The following is a 17,897-nucleotide window of genomic DNA, read 5'->3' as shown; positions in this document are numbered from 1 at the left end:
TCCCGAAGCTCAGCGGAGACTTCAGCTGGACGATGAAGATGAGTGCTTCGGCGAGTACTCATACTATTGCCTGCAGTGCAGCGTGTTGTTGTTGATGGTGTCGTCTTCGTCCCCATTGGCTCTTGATCACCAGTTTCCGCGATGACCTCAAATCAAGCACGCTCCCTGATGATGGCCAGGATTGTGTCGCTACTAGTAATAAAACGGTGCTGATCTGCGACTCGCTGCATAGTCACATGTGCGAAATTTATATTTTCCTTATTCCTTTTATTTGTTTTAGTTTATTTTCTTTTATGTTTCTTAGGAATTTGTATTATTTTGTTTATAGTTGTTCTTGTATTGGTTCTCTTCGCTTTCATCTGAATTATTAAATTGAAATTAATACGAGTTAATTTCTTTCTAGTTTGAGGACCTCCTTTTCCCCACCCCTCTCACCCGCAAAACTCTTTTCCACAAAAGTGGCATACTTCAATATAATAGCCTGCGGATGTCAAGGCAGGGAGTGAACCTCGAAGGCCGCACAATACATGAGGCAGGGGAATCCATCGATCCGAGTGGCACTTTGGTCCAAACTTTTACGGCGCAACGAACGCGGTCGAGTCACCATTTTTTTCTATTTTCTTTCTAGCTTAACTCGCGTAATATTATTTTGTTAGGCTCACGCGAATCCCCTTTTCGCTTATTTTTCAGAATCTGATACGGACCCAAAAAAAAGACAAACAGGAGGATCGAAGTGTTAGAACGACCAACTAGAAACACTATTGGCAGTGTGATATACTACACTATCGCACCACTTTAATCAAGTTCTTCTCGCTCGAATGTAGGACATGACCGCCGCTAGCTATACTTATGGAAAGGTTGATGCGTTGAGTTCAGGTTGAATTGTGTTGAAATCATTGAGGAAGCGCGATAATTCCATCGTTTGTGCCACCAAGCAGTGGAATCAACTATCTCAAAGTAGCTGACGACACCGAACAGTGGAGGAGGAGTGCAGGCGTCTCGGCAAGTAAATACAGATGATAAGATTGTTTCCTTCTTTAGTGCTATATGTCTGCTAACACTGAAGAAGGGAAGAAGTTGTTCCTGAAATATCGGCATATGCGTACCAGAATAAAAAATCACCAGCGAAAAGGAGATCGTTTCCTCATTTGCATTTAATTTAATCGTTAAATACATACAGGAATCCACTTAGTTGTCTCAGAAAGCCCCGGGGGAACTGAAGCGCACATAGACGTTGTTGACCTGTGTTCCAATTAAGGATGAATGGCAACGGCCGCTTTGTGTCACGTACAAAAACAAGGTCCCAATTTTAAACACATACAGGCTTTCCAAAAAGGCAAATAAATACGTATTGATGGATATTTCGTAACTTTCGTATTGCTCCCTCATCGTAGATCATGACCAGTTCGCATCTTTTTATAACACACCCTTTAATTTGAGCTGAAAAAAAAGTATCAAACAAAGACGCGAAATTTTTTCCCATTCAATGGAAGATTCGATTTCACGCTTATCTTTATCATATCGACCTATCAAGATGATTTTCTTGCGCGGGCTTTAAAAGACGTGAATTTTTTCGAATAACATGAAAAGGGTTGACGTATCACGAACATGTTCCACTTTCCCATACTGACTAGAAACTAGTACAAGGAAATGGCAGTGAGTACTTACGGTACACAGTGGTGAATTTTAAGTACAAATAAGGATCTCCCAATCAGATGAAACAGACATCCGCACCTTCGAATTTGAATGAGAAACAACTGGTAGAAAATATTCTGCATGATATTCGTATTATCAGAAGAATGGCAGAAAATATAGCAAACAATACAATTTATTAGATCATGAACAATTTATTAAAAAGAAAAAAGTTGAAAAGGAAACAAGCATTCTGTTTCTTTTGTTTTGGAATATCGTTGAATCTATTCAACACCTGCAAAGCAATAATCATTTTGAAAAATGTCCATGTGTTTCTACTGTGGAGTTTACTCCGCAGGCATGATCGAGTGCACGAGCGTTGTTAAAAAAAAACTGGGCTAGTAACGTGCTGATCACACTCGTATAATTTCACAATATCCGTCAGCACCGAAAAAAATCAAGAACCTCAGATGAAGCAATAAATGAACAAAAGGTAGGGAATCAATTTAGTTTGAGGCATTGCAAGAAAAACTTCACATTCGATTTGGTAGCTGTGCATTCATATGTAACAGAAATTTTAAAATCAAGCTACTGGCATATTCGTCATAATAAACCACAATAGAAATATTAGTCTGTTTCCTGCCGTTTGACAAATCCCTCTACTCACTTATAAGCAGCATCAAATCATTACTTTCACTACATGCGTCCATGCTTAGAATCATTCTTTGCAACGTGATTTTATCACATGACATTATCTGAGTAAATTGCACATGAGAGAATCACAAATTTCAACATTCTTCTATTCTGATTATTGATGTACACGTTCTCCCCTTCTTTAATTCTTCACTCAATCCAAATTTTTAATTTAGTTCTAGCTCTCGTAACATTTATTCTTGGCAGCAACACCTAAATGCCATAATGACTTCCCTCTTCCTTCCCCCACAAAATTTACACATTACAGTGGAAGCAGATTAGCCAAAATTTAAATATACTACTTTAAACTCTGATGTGTTTATGCACTCAATCCATTATTACGAGCATCCTGTGAAGAATTAGTGAGTAAATCGGTTCATGGTTGTCGTCTTTACATACAATAAGGAAGAAATAAACCAAACAATGCATCAATTTCAACAATTTAAAATGTTTGTCCATTTTTCTACAAATATCGGTATATCAAATGTAAATTGAAATTAAAATATAATACTATCCCCATCTTTTTATCTTCCTAGAGGCGTATTTATTGTGCTCATACCTCGGTACTTGAGCGGAAATACTGAAAATTATATCGTTTCACTCCTCTGTGTCGTAAACTAATCAATTATATAAAAACATAAATCGCTTTCACGGAAAACAAGGATCGCGCTTAAGTGCCTCAATACAATTATTTCTATTTCCTTATATTTCCCCTTCTGGGGGCACAGTAAAATATAGTTGCAATTTGCGTTCCAAAACGAACCCCTTAACTTATTCTCTTAAGACTAAGATGGGCTATAGCCTGCAGCGATGACGTCTAGCTACTACAATGTTCATTTATAATTTTTGTAAGCGACTCACGAATCTCTATTCCTTCCTTAGCATCGGCGTTGAATTCTACGATCTCTTCAGGCTGGATGTTTGCCTTCCTATTTACCTGCTCGTCCAAGTCAGTCAACCAAGAATCCCATACGTAATCATTTTCCTCAACGAGGAAATTATGTAATACGCAGCATGCCTTGATTATTGTGTTGCAATTATTCTCATGAACTTCAAGTCCTAGGCCTATCATGGCAAATCTCGATTTTAAATACTTGAAAGCAGCGGCAGCAATTTTTTGACACTCAAACAGGACATCATTTAAAATCCTCGCATTTTCAGATAACTCATCATTCTCAGGATAAGGTTTCATGACATGTTCAGTCAGACCAAACGCCGAACTACCAACTAAAAAGATTGGAACTTTGGAGCCATCTAGCAACTTGTTATGTTCTGCGAACAACTCGTCAGATTTGTGAATGGCTTTCAAAGTAGAGCTCTCGAAAATGTCATTACTCGGAGTTTTTCCTTTAGATCCCACGTGTGTGAAAGTGAATTTTCCGCTAAAATTACGGAATTATTAATTGTAATAATAATTATTGATTGTATTAATAATATTAATTGTAATAATAATATACATACCTATGATCAACTGCCGCTAGTAGAATAACTGAGTGCCACCCTTCAGAATTCAGATAATCAGCAGAATCCGAACGATTAGGCGAAATTTCTATGTGATTAACTCCTGAAAATAAAGAGATGCAAATTCAGAAACATTCAACTAGTAAGGGACTTTATTCTAATCCTTCTCTTCTTTGATCTACAGCATAACCAACAATAAAAGCGTTGTCTTTTCGTATTGTACAATATATGTAATGTCCCATCCGTGTTTTACTCGTAATTTGTTCATCTACTAATTTATTATTTCACCTACCGGCTATAATTTCTCCTACAGCAGAGTAAACCGAAACAGGCTTTCTGCGCTTCAGTTCCCCCCATGAATTTCCGAGACGTTCGCACTCGTCCTCTACTTTTCTTGCCAAGTGCCCTTGGATCAACCCACTCGTCGGCATAGCCCGCAATGCAATTGTCGCCCCTCCTTAATGTATGACCTATCCACTGCCACTTCCGTCTTCCTATCACATCGCATAAGAGTGCCAACCTGTGCGCCGACCGAATTCTTCGTCTGAGATAGTGTCAGGTCAGGGTACTCCGATAATATGACGCAGGTATTGACGAAAGCTTGGAGCTTTTGAGTAACAGTGCAATTCACTTTCCATGTGCTACTCCCGTATAGTAACCCTGAAAGAACATTGACACAACAGTCTCAACTTAATGTAAGAGCTGAGATAACTGCTTTTTAGACAAACGGGGAAGCATCTAGTTTGGTTCCGAAAACCAACCAACCAACAACATCAAACCGCACTGGTCAAACAGGAAGAATAAGGATAGGAGAATACAACTTTGAGATCGTTGATAATTTCACCTATCTAGGGTCGAAAATCACAACCGATACAGCTACGATGATGAAATCCGCGCACGGTTGTTGTCAGCCAACAGAGCCTATTTCAGCTTAGAAAAACTGTTCCGCTCGAAACGTCTCACCATAGGGTCAAAGCTCTTACTGTACAAGACTATGACCTTGCCAGTTCTCATGTATTCCTCAGAGACTTGGGTTCTTAGCAAAAAGAATTCCGAACTCTTGGCCCCGTTCGAGAGAAGAATCCTCCGAAGAATTTTTGGCGCCCTACATGAGGATGGACGATTCCCTAACCTACATAACGACGAAATCTATGAGCGATAGCATTACCGTCCGGTTGTGGATAAAATCCGGCTCAATAGATTACGGTGGGCGGGTCACTTAGTCCGTATGGATGAGGATGATCCCACCCGGAAAGTTTATAAGGGCAATATCTATGGTAGAAAAAGAAAACGAGGCAGACCCTGCCTAAGATGGAGCGATGGCGTAGGTCAGTACGCCCCACAGCTTTTAAAGATATCGAATTGGTGGACCTCGACGCAAAACCGGGATGTCTGGAGTTCCTTATTAAGGCAGGCCTAGACCGGATGTGTCCGGATAGCTGAGGGGTTAGAGCGCAAGGCTGTCGTACGGAAGGTCGCGGTTCAAATCTCACTGGTGGCAGTGGAATTTGTATCGTGATTTGACGTCGGATACCAGTCGACTCAGCTGTGAATGAGTACCTGAGTCAAATCAGGGTAATAATCTCGGGCGAGCGCAATGCTGACCACATTGCCTCCTAGTGTCCCGTTACGATCTTGAATGAAGTGCTCTAACACACTTCAAGGCGCTGATCCAACATGGATTGTTGCGCCAACGATTATTATTATTATTATTATAGACCGGATGCCTTTTGTTGCCCCGTTGATGATGATGATGATCTAGTTCGGTTCCGCCGTCGCAGAAACCACACTTCCTAGATATACAAATTGATTGACGCTTTCGATGCTCTGCCCATTAATGCAGATAGGGAATCTTGGTTTTATTGCTCTTAATCGGCCAGCGAAGATCTAAATTCCGTACACTGTTCCAAAACGATCCGTAGAATATTAATGTGGTCAATGCAGGAGGAACCGGACCGAAAACCAACTTGTGCTCTGTCGATCAAGCTTCGAGATGTTCTTTGATGCGTTTCAAGATTATTTTCGCTAATATCTTTGCGACGGCAATTAGTACGCAGATATCCCTTCAATTTTAACACTCAACATGAGTGCCCTTTTTGGAATCTTAACGATGATCCTCTTCTCCCACTCTCTAAGAAAGGCCTCGTATTCCCAAGATTTCCGTATGACTGCAAAAGGAGCGATAAATAACCCTATAGGGAGACCGTCAAACTCAGCGGCTTTACTTCGTTTGAGTGCATTGATGGCCGAAATGATTTCTCTTCTGCTTGGAGGAACAGTCCGTATCCCCATATTACGCTGACCAGTCATCTCATCAGGTGGAACTTCACACTCATACGGTCAAAATCCATGTTGAAGTGTTTTTTCCATCTCTTCAGTTGTTCATAATTGTGGAGAAGTCGACTATTGACGTACTTCACAGGACCATCGAAACATTTGCGACCACATGCAAGCTCTTTCGTAATGTGGTATACATTTCTGAACTCATTGCAATCAGCGCTATCTTCCGCTTTCCTGACCAGCGCAATGGCAAATTCTCTCTTGTCACGGCGTAGACTACGCCGAGCTTCTTGGGATTTCGATCGGTATCGAAGTTCGAGCGCGTCATGCCCGCCATCACTCGCAACGATCAATAGAGCCTTCAACCATTTCCGTCCATCGATCCGCTTCCACGACTACGAAGTCAGCCAGATTTTATGACACCCATTCGGGACGTGGCCGATTGCCTGTGCAATACCCGAGATTAAAACATTTTTGATGGCGACTCAATGCTCATGGATATTCTCAGGCACGTTACTCATTAAATCCGCCTTTTGATTAGCTCCCACTGTCGAGCCACAGCTGGGTCGTACAAACAGTCAATATCGAACTTAGTGGATCGCAGCTCCCCAGCCCTGCGAGAAGTAATGGACGCAATACGCAAGCGAACGTAAGCGGTTATCAGATGGTGATTTCTTTCGAGGTCGGTGTCGGCGTCTCTCTTGTTATGCACATCTAAAAAACAGCTCCTGATTCTACTGCTGAACGCGAAGTGATCGATCCGACTGACATGTTCAATATAAACAAGATGACAAAACAATTTTGTTGCATGTATTTAAAGATCCGAATCATTCGGAAATCATGTTTCGAATAACGACAACTTATCACTATTCCAGCCAGACAGATTTTATTTAAAAATTTAAATTTCCATAGTTCATTAGTCAATGCCATAAAAATTCCCTAGACAATCAGTTTGCCATAATTTTGTCATTCTAATTGTGTCCGGATGGCTCAAGTGGTTAAAGCTCTGGGCTGTCGTAGCGAAAGGTCGCGGTTCAAATCTCACCGGTGGCAGAGAGATTTGTTATCATGACTGGATGTCGGATACCAGTCGACTCAGCTGTGAATAAGTACCTGAGTCCAAATCAACGCTGACCACATTGCCTCCTACAGGGTACTGTAATCCTGTGGTATGCCATTACGGTGTTGAATGAAGTGCTCTTACACACTTTAAGGCCCCGATTCAACATGGATTGTCGCGCCAACGTTTATTATTATTCATTGACGCCAGACTGATAAAATACTGATCGTGTAAGGTCGGTGATATACAGGGTGCGGCAGCATAACTTCCCTTTTTTAAAATGCGCGCCACTCAGTTAGTTAATGTCATAGCGGAGCGCTAGTGGTCTTGTTCAAGAGGGGATACTGTAAAGTTTTGTCCCGACACGGTTCAGTCGCCATCATGCGTTGGAATATTGAGGAGCATGCCTTTGCCGTTGAGGTTTACTTTTCAAGCGGATGTTCGGTTATTGCAACACAGCGTGCATTTTGGAATCGCTTTAATTTAGTCCCGTTGGCTCCCGTCCCAGACCGCAAATCAATTGTTACATGGGTCACTACATTCAGACAAACTGCAAGTGCGACAAAAGGAAGAACTGGAGTCCCTCGGCCCGTTGGATCACCTGAGAACATTGAAGCAGTGAGAGCGTCAATGTTGCGATCCCCACGGCGTTCTGCGCGCAAACACGCATCTGCCCTTGGACTATGCGATCGTTCTGTGAGAAGAATTCTTCGTGATGATCTTCATTTTCATCCCTATAAGTTGGCGATGGTGCAGGAACTTTCAGAACGTGACTTCAATTCTCGGATGAACGCGTGTGAGCTTCTTCTTGATGTCGTTTCCGAGGGTGCTATTGTTTTTTTTAGCGATGAAGCCCATTTTCATTTGTGTGGGTCGGTTAACAAACAAAACATGCGCTACTGGGCTGACACCAACCCTCGAGAATCGCATCAAAAGCCTTTGCATTCACCCAAAGTCACAGTGTGGTGTGCAATTTCCTCAGCTGGAATTATTGGTCCCTGGTTTTTTGAGGAAAATGAGGTTACAGTGACAGTGAATTCGGACCGGTATGTAAACATGCTACAGAATTTTTTTTCCCACGGCTGGGATTTGGGGGACACTTGGTTCCAACAAGACGGTACAACAGCAAACACTTCAAGAGCATCGATGGCTGTTTTGAGGGAACACTTTCCAGAGCGCCTTATCTCAATTAGAGGCGATTTGGAATGGCCGGCACGCTCTCCCGATCTGTCCCCTTGTGATTTTTTTCTATGGGTTTTTTTGAAATCCCGTGTTTATGTGAACCGTCCAAGAACCCTACAAGATTTGCAGACCAACATCCAAGAAGAAATTGCCAACATAACACCTGCTATGCTAACAAGACAAACGCCAGAAATCGGTTTACGCAATGTATGGAGAATGGGGGACGTCACCTAACAGATTTGATCTTCAAAACAATGTAAATAAAAACTTTAGACATGTACCTACAGTATAAAAAATAAATAAATATTTTCCGATGCATACAATAGTTTTTATTGAGTTTTGAAAAAAGGAAGTTATGCTGCCGCACCCTGTATATCTTTAGAAATTCGAGATGAAAAACATTATTCCGACCATGAGTGAAAAGTATCGATATTCATTAAATTTATAAAAAGCTGAAGTTTTGAATCAATTGAACCCTTTGTCTAGGCAACCTAAATTAATGGATTCAGATGAGCGCCCGATCCTGTCGATATTCCCAGGAATATTGTACGCCTTTTCCATATCCTGCGCCACCAAGTTCTAGGGCGATTTATTCTAGGATAATGGATTCTATTGCATGGCGTCGCCAGCAGGGAATTTTCGTCCTTTCCCAATGTATGGTTGGCCCGTACGCCGATAAAGTTTCTCGTTCGTTTCGAAGCGATACCCACCTGATGGCACCGGGAATGCTTTTCCGCGTAACTCTGAAGATAAAAACCTGTGCTGTTTCCTAAATATTGTTTCAGGCTCTAACACTGACATAACGGAAGCTTTTTCGTTGGCATTTGTCCCTTCACAAGTGGGGTCGGCATATCGTGATCGGTTGAACCATTTTGCACTATCAATGGCGTCAATCCGAATGCAGTCGCGGGGCTTTAACGTATGCAGCCACCGTTGCTTCGGCCCGCCTTTTAGTCGCTTACCATCCATTTCGATGTTTAAATCAATTTTGACAAATGAATCCTCCTTAGCGCGAATTACGTAACAATACCATCGAAGATGCCTCTCTCGCGATTTTTTCATGATCGGTACAACCCCATATCGCTCGTGATTCATCATTTCGGATGTGATCAATGCGTGTTACGCCATTAATCCAACGCAACATCTTTGTCTAAATTACCGCGAGACGCGGTTCATTATCTTTAATATTCGGCCAACACTTAGAACCATAGAGAGCGAAAAAGAACACCAGTTGTTGAAAGCCGCTTCGTCCAGATTGGGCTAATGCCTGAGGCAATTTCATCACGCAGTTTACCATTAAAGAGGTATGCGAGAATAAGATGGGCAGTGGGAACCTCTAAACCACTGAAATCACCCAGAGCACTACTCCAGAGAGGCCTTGAAATAATCTTAGCATCTCTCCTAAGAGTGGTAAGGGGAAGCATAGTCTTGAGATATATATCAAGCGCATGAAGAGGGGCAAGAGCCTTCTCTATTCCGAAAGCGGGTAAAAAGGATTCTTTTCACCCTAAATCTTTCAGGCTAATTTGCCTGGCATCGTCTGTTCTTAAAACGGGTAGTAGGGATGGGCAGAATGTCACATAGTAGGCAAATAGAAGTGCCGACAGGTAAAAATTCTATTGTCATGAACACTACTCAAGGTTGTTCACAAGGTGAGGTATTATCACCATTAATGGTATGAAGGGAAAATGAGTAACAGAAGTCAAATATTTGGGAATACTAGACATGCTAGGCCAAAAACTACTATGAAAGACACATGTTGAAAACATATGTAGGAAAGCCACAAGGTCTCTGATGACTTACAGAGGTAGCAGGGAAAAAATAGGGATACACCCAGAAAATGCTGCACTGGATATACACTGCAATAGAAAGGCCAATGATTACCTATGGGCCGGTAGTCTGGGCAGAAAGAACTGAACTGACGGCACCCCTGGAGGTCCTTCTGGGATTGACTACTCTCCATCTTCACGTACATTTGTACGTATTTACAGGCAAGGACACCCTCCTCAGAATGTTTGGGAGTACCAATAAGGCGGGAGCTACCTAAATCGAAGGAAAATTGATATTATTTCTAGGCGGCATCCCGAATTACTGATACCAGGGGATAACATGACAACAAGGTTTCATTCACTTCGGTAAGAAGTTTGAAACACGTTGGAGCAATAGGGCAAACTGGGAGAATGTGGCATTGATATACGGCTTAAACCAGCAACTGATTACCTGGTACACTGACGGATCCCTTACAGTAGAGGAAGCAGGTGCCGGGATCTTTGGTCCAAGAAAAACTTATTTTGAACCTATGAGTAAGCACACCATCCTTCAACTTCGAAAAGAACTACAGGCGGCAGATTGTTACTATTCTAACAGACAGATAAGCGGATAGTAAGGCACTTAGATCTGGCCAGGTAAATTCCACGCTGGTATGGGAATGCCTTAACAAACTGAACACACTCGGCTCAAGAAGGTCTGGATACTCTGGGTTCCAGGCCGCATTGGGTTAGAAGGCAATGAGGTAGCGACGAGCTGAGCGAGCAACGAGGAAAGGAGCAACGACGTCCCTATACGGGCCAGAGCCATTCTGTGGAATCGGAAATGGGTTCATGGTCACGACATTGAAAAATTAAGAGGAGCGACTGAAGGAACTTTACTGGGCGAACTTGCAAGGAATGGAACAGTCCAGGGTATTCATGGGGGATACGAACCGGAGGGCTCGAAAGACTGTTAAAATCTCACTGGTCACTGCAGACTAAACTATCACCGGGGAAGCTAGGGATATCTGCGGACACTGTGAGAATTATAAAACATCCACATGGAAGTAGGAAACATAATAAAGTCTCTGCTGGTTAAAGGTTTAAAAGATATACTATAGTTTGTAGGTACACTATAATCAATACCAGCACAATAGTTCTTTTAGGACACGGTGCGACTTCCCTTGACAATATTATTATTAGGTAACACCAGCTGATCTACAAAACAGTTTTAATAATAATCGTTGGCGTAACAATCCATATTAGATCAGGGCCTTGAAGTGTGTTAGAACACTTCATTCAAGACCGTAACGGTACACTACAGTACAACGTAGGAGGCAATTTGGTCATTGCGCTCGCCCGAGATTATTACCCTGATTTGACACAGGTACTGACAGCTGAGTCGCCTGGTATCCGACGTCAAATCATGATACAAATCCCATTGCCACCAGTGAGATTTGCACCGCGACCTTCCCTACGACAGCCTTGTGCTCTAATCACTGAGCTATCCGGACACAACAGTTGCGTGTGCAGAATCTTTCAAAGAACAATCATGAGATCAACAGATGGAAAAGATTTCAATACACTGGAGACCTTCAGCAAATCAAGGTATCGGGTGTTGTACTCGTCATTCCAGGAGAATTTTAGCTGAGTTCCTTGCAAGCAGTTCCAAATTTGTTTGGTGAAGTTCCAGAAAATAGAAATTAGAGAAAGGAATTATTTCCTCCATTTGACGCTGACGCTGACGCTTTGCATTACGGACTTTCCCATTCATCTAAACTTTTCTTAAATAAATCGAAGTGCTTGGGTTCGGTTTAGCATGAACATCTTTGTAGGACCATTGTTTCTGATCAAAAAAAGACTTTACAGAAGAGTTCCACCAACCCAGGATTTGTGGATCCCTGGATTTGTTAGTATGAAAGGCTGCTTTTAATATTTCAGACTGTAGACATCAGGGTAAATTAATTAATTTACGGGAACGTGAGCTTTTGCAAATTTATTTTTATTACACTACACGCTGCAATTGAGTCCGCCCTTTGGTTGAAATTGGAATTAGGTTGTTGCTGATGTCTCAATCCATCCTAGTCTAGGGTTTTTATTATGGTGTTGATGAGATGATGCCAAGTGGATGTGGCACTCTTTGCGATTCAAAAGTCGGCCCTGGATGTTGTCACCATTCGCGCCATTTCCTGCTTTCGCAACCTCCAAATCAATAGAAATCTGGATAATCCTCGATTTTTCGCTGGATTTGAATTGTTGTTGAAGGCTTTCAAATTTTAATTTAGCAGCCTTGATAGCCTTATTTGGGTGAGTGGTTAAAATGAGGGATACAACACATTCTGCTATAGGGAAATTAGATCGTTTGCTTTGCGAAGTTGCGTCGACATTCTCTTAAGGATTTCTAATCGGTAAAATCTTTTTCTTAGTTAAGGTTGTCCTGTGGGCTTGGATTTAAGAATACACTCAAAGTATTCCCTAATTATCGTAAAAGACAACTAAAAGGAATAGAAATTTGTGGGCTAGCAACCTACAAATTTCGATACTCAATTTCTATTGAAACATCATCAATGCCCCGAATTGAGCTCAATTCTACTAACTCACATCGACATTCTGTGCCAAGTTGAAGTAAAATAGTCGGCTCCTGTACTCTACAAATCCAAGTGGTAGTAGATGTGAATCTGGCGTTGGACCGCCGCTAACAACTGAATGGATAATGTCATCTTTCCTCAAACAGCTCGGCTACGCTCATGACATGTACTTGTTCTCACACCTCATGGACCTTGGCCAAATGGCTTGGAGTTGGAAAAGGAAGCCAGTTTTTTTCGGACTAAAAGAAAACACCTAGCAAAGTTTGACAAAATCATAATCCTGATTATGATTAAGATTATGATTGCGATTATAATCAGAAGTGAGCGTGATTTTGTGATTACAGGATTGTAATCATAATCACAGGCCATGATTACGACTGCAATCATGTTATCATGAAATCGTAATCACCGTAATCATAATCACGGAATCATACGAAATCACAATCAATGCAATTGGTAATTGGTTTCCAAATAATATTAAGTTAATGGATGGGCAGAGTAAGTAACAACTGGTTTAATTGTTGATTGAATCTAGAGGCGCATGCGTTCTAGAGTTATGCAAATTGAAAATGGAACTGCTTTAAGGTTCTGTACTGACATAAGGTAAATCCATTCTGGACACCACTAATTTTCTGTTCATCTGTCTTTTATGACTTCTTCTTCTTCTTTTTCTTCAGCCTTTCTCCCGTTCACAAGCGGGGTCGGCGCGTCGTGATCGCTTTCGCCATTTAGCTCTATCGAATGCCTGGATGCAATCTCGAGACTTTTAAATCCCCATCCAGTGTATCAAGCCACCGTTGCTTCGACCTGCCTTTTGGTCGTTTACCATCGACTTCGATGTTCAGACCAATCTTGGCAAGGGAATTCTCGTTAGCACGAATTGCGTGACCATACCATAGAAGATTCCTCTCTTGCAATTTTTCTACGATCGGTGCAATCTTCGTCTCCATTACCGCAAGGCGCCGTTCATTGTCTCTTATAGTCGGTCAACACTTAGAACCATAGAGGGCGACAGGACGGTCGACATTGCGGTAAATTTTAGATTCGAAACGTTCGTTAATACGTCAATCACAAAGAACACCAGTTGTAGAACGCCACTTCATCCAAGTTGCGGTAATGCGTGAAGCAATTTCATAACGCAGTTCTGCATTGGCTGATAGCGTTGATCCGAGGTATTTAAATCGCTCAGTGCTGGGCAGATCACTGACGCTGATAGTGATCGTCAAAAATTCAGTTTTGTTTAGATGCAATCTGAGACCGTGTTGTATGAGGCGATCATTCCATTTTTGGACAAGTTGCTCGAGATCATTTTTGCTATCAGACGCATAAAGCAGTGTGTAGGGCGCTGGACGTTGGATATTCCGTGTGGCGGTGTCCATAACAAAAACAAAGAGAAGTACCGAGAAAGCGTTTCACCAGCTATCCGTTGCGGCTCGACGGTTGGTAAGCAAAGTACCGTTGTGGTCATTAACGTAACAGAAGTGTTCGATATCCTGTGTACGTTCGTTACGGCTTTTAGCAAGTCGATACAAATCTCTCTCGCAATCCCGATTGTCCAGTTTATCGTAAAGATTTTTGTAATGGTTCGCTCAGATGACAGCGACTGCTTTCTTTGCTTCCCCCTTGGCATTCTTATAAATTTGCCAATTGGCCGGCGTTTTATCGTCGAGAAACTTGTGTTAAAATATGGGCGTCTTATTAGAATATAATCGGTTTGCGTTTTACTGTGCCCACTATAAAATGTGGGAAGATGAGACAGTCAGCAGCCGAATATTTAGAGAATCCAGTATTAGCCAATAATGCTGCACAATATTAGTTCCCAATATGAATGTCTCAATGCACCAAAAAACATTCCATCGCTGCCAATATTGCTCTAAAAAATTTGTCGTGGCGTGCCGTGTGGTAACCATTGGACGCGCTATTTAGAGGTCGTCTTCCACGATCAGCTCTGCCTGTCAGTTATGCCTGAGATAAGTACGTGTGTGCGTTTAAACGCCCTGTCGATGGTCGTCGCACAAAAGTTGTATAGTGAGCGAGAATTTGTTGTTTGTTAGGTTGTGAGCGAGAATTTGATGGATATCTTTATGGTTGGTGAACATTTATTTATTTATGCTCACACACAAAAATATATCAAATTTGCGTCTTGACCCCTTCCACGTCCAGGGTTAAACTTATGATGCTGCTTAGCTTAAAGGTACGTGGATGGTGCTTTCACTGAACGTGCATGGCCGTGGATGGCCTTAAGACACAAAATTAATTGTAGTGATCGTGACAATCACGATCGACAATCACGGCTGTGTGTTCAATTGACTATTTCGGCTTGCTGTGATTAGGCTCGTAAATATGTATATGCCTACAAACTACAAAGTGCAAACAACCCTTTACGGTACGCACATAAATAACCCTAAATGGGGATGATGTCGATTGCTTTCAATTTGTGGGGATATACATACAAGCATATGTACGAGCCCATGCTTAGCAAACCGAGAAGGTGAATTGGAATGCGCATAATTATACCAATATCCCCAATCCATAAGCATTCATACATGTGTATGATGTATTTCGTAAGTGGCCGTTGTCGTGATATACGGTTCAGATGGAAAAATTGTCTGGCATAGACACACTCATGTCAGGCACAGGCATTTTTCTACGCACAAATGCTCGTCTGTTACAGAGGTTTGCCTCAAACGAATGAATGTTTATTTGAAACAGACATTTATTTGGAACAGGCACAGACATTTGTATAATAGTGTTTTCGATTCGCATATCCTGCCAATACACCACGCAATATCCTGTCGTGTTGTGCCGTTCCCAGTTGGCGTGGGCCTCAAATGTACCAAATTAGATCATCCTAAAGATTTAAATAACATACCAAAAGCAATCTACAAAATAATGCTCCAAACCAACACAAAAGGGCAAATTTTTGCATCTGTAGCAACTTAATTGTAAAGATGTCCCCACGTCACAATAAATAACCCCCCGCCACTCAACTAAACTCAAAATCAAGCCACTAACTGCATTTGTTGTTATTACTTTCATTTCCTGCTACTATTGCGAATAATGAAATTGCAATCAGTATTGTAAATTACAAGAGCATTGTGCAGAACACTGACCACCCCCATCCCGCGCTTTGTTAAAACACCAAAACTTGATCAGTACCTATCGAGAAATTTAACGCCCTCTATGTGATTATATATTCTCTCTCTCCTCTAGCGATCGCTTGTTATTGATGACAAATATCGTTTATTCCAAACAATTCAAAGAAGCCATATAAATGACCAAGCATCGAAAAGCATCCTTAATATCATTTCTTCAATTTATCTCAGCTGAAAGTCACACAAATATACACTTTGTTCAACAACGAGATAAGGCAATCGCATCTGAAAATGCAGCATTATGATTACATAATTACAATCATAATCACGAGAGTTAATTATGATTACAATCACGTAATCATGAAATTCGTAACCATAATCACGTAATCAAATCAAATTTTGCCCATTTCTGAGACCTAAAAACTCAAAATTCCCGATCTGACTCCTTTTCTTCTCTTCCTTTTTGCATTGATGAGCAAAACATCGAGGGCATTCATGAACTTGTGTATCTGAGAAGCATTGTTTCTGCCCACAGCGGCACCAAACTAATGTCACGCAACGCATTCGTTTTCGTTTTGTTCAAAATCTGCAAATACAACCATGTCAGCACTAATATAAAGTTGAGAATTTTCTTCAGCAATGTTCTCTTTCCGCTGCTATATGGAAATAGTACATGATCAGTGATAGCCACTGTTACCAAAAAGCTGAAAGATTTCATCAATTTATGTCTGCGTCGGGACATCAGGGCATTCCAGCCTAAGACAGTAACCAATGAAGACTTAATCGACCACTGGCCAGATATACGTGGTCGTATTTATCCGAAAGCATAACTGGAAAACCATGGAAGAAACTAATCAAGATTATCCTGATTTCTTCCTCTTTGGAAGAAGTAGAAATCCTGTTGACAATTCTAAAACGGGACATATAATAGTGTGAGATGAAAACTCTTAGACCTTCCCCATTCACTTTTCCGTTCATCACGGGAATTGTTGACATTTTTTACTTTATCAAAAACAACACCAAAAGAAACTTCTTGAAAAAAACTGCGACTTACCGAGCACCCCATAACATTGAGGAAGGCCCAATTGCTGGAATCCTCCCAAAATCTCTTCGATTTTTTCTGGCGTTGGGGGATAAGCATTAATGTACTGGTCCTGCATAACTTCACAAACTGCTGTTGTAAATTGAGTGACTAACTCGCCAACGGTGGTTCGACCCACCCCGAATAAGTTTGACACCGTCTTGTAGCTGTGGCATCTGCCCAAAGTGCTCAAAGCAATTGCGATTCGCTTATCCAGGGGTATGGCCTTCCTTTTATTGGTGTCCTCCCGAGTCAGAAATGAGAGTTCTGTGCAGAGCTTCTCGAACGACCGGCGGCTCATGCGAAACTGTTGCTTGAACTCCTCCTCCGTAAACATGGGCACCTCCACCTCCCAGAAACTCCCTCGCCGGTTCTGTCGAAAACACAATACAAACGATTAACTATGCAAAACACGTGCCATTAAATACTTACTATTTTCCAGATTTGCCGTTGCACGGGGCGGTTGATTATGAGTTCTTCCGAAAATTTAAAGTGTCCTAACATGTCCACGTTCAGAACGCTATTCATGCTGCGAATTATATTCGCGCTGTGCACTTGAATTACGGTTTGGTTGTCGAAGTACTGCTTCAAACATTTCTTCTTTTCCTCCTCCAGTTTCTTATATTGCGAAATGAACTTCAAATAACGCCTTACAAACGTCCTTCTTTCCATTATAAGCCAAACTCCGCCGCCGACTGTGCTCCACGCTCGAGTTTAGTTTGTAAACAAAAATGCCGGAGGAATCTTGACAACAAGAATGTCAGCAGTGCAGCGCCTCCAGGTGGAGGATGGACCACTCAACGAAATTGTAACGCAATGGGAATGTTAACGTTTTTTTTTGCATTTCCGGTATGCTGAGCTGTTCAAATTTTTCGTGTAAGTCAATCAATGGCGTGAAGCCGTTCAGAAGGATAAAAAATGGCTAAGAAATTACATTCTTCAGTTTTCGTTAAAAACCAGTTCATTAAATGTAGGAATTGTCCAATGAAAGTGCATATCCATATGCATTGGTTTGCTGCACACCCGCAAATCCAAATTAGGAAACTTCGACATCGGCCAAGAAACAGTTAGGTATCT

General features: G+C 41.6%; 1 protein-coding gene across 1 annotated transcript; it reads right to left on the bottom strand.

The window, feature by feature from the left end:
• Positions 1 to 2,170: 2,170 nt before the first annotated feature.
• On the bottom strand, positions 2,171 to 17,557 carry LOC119646666 (protein ANTAGONIST OF LIKE HETEROCHROMATIN PROTEIN 1-like). Its single transcript, XM_038047196.1, has 4 exons — positions 17,253 to 17,557; positions 16,794 to 17,193; positions 3,787 to 3,889; positions 2,171 to 3,707 (listed from the first exon to the last, which is right to left on the bottom strand). The coding sequence occupies exons 1-4, from the start codon at positions 17,490 to 17,492 to the stop codon at positions 3,143 to 3,145; spliced, it is 1,308 nt and encodes a 435-aa protein (XP_037903124.1). The 5' UTR covers positions 17,493 to 17,557; the 3' UTR covers positions 2,171 to 3,142.
• Between the last annotated feature and the right edge of the window lie 340 nt (positions 17,558 to 17,897).

Source organism: Hermetia illucens, chromosome 1 (genome assembly GCF_905115235.1).
Source record: "Hermetia illucens chromosome 1, iHerIll2.2.curated.20191125, whole genome shotgun sequence".
Taxonomy (NCBI): Eukaryota; Metazoa; Arthropoda; class Insecta; order Diptera; family Stratiomyidae; genus Hermetia; species Hermetia illucens.
This window is presented reverse-complemented; position numbering and strand designations above follow the sequence as displayed.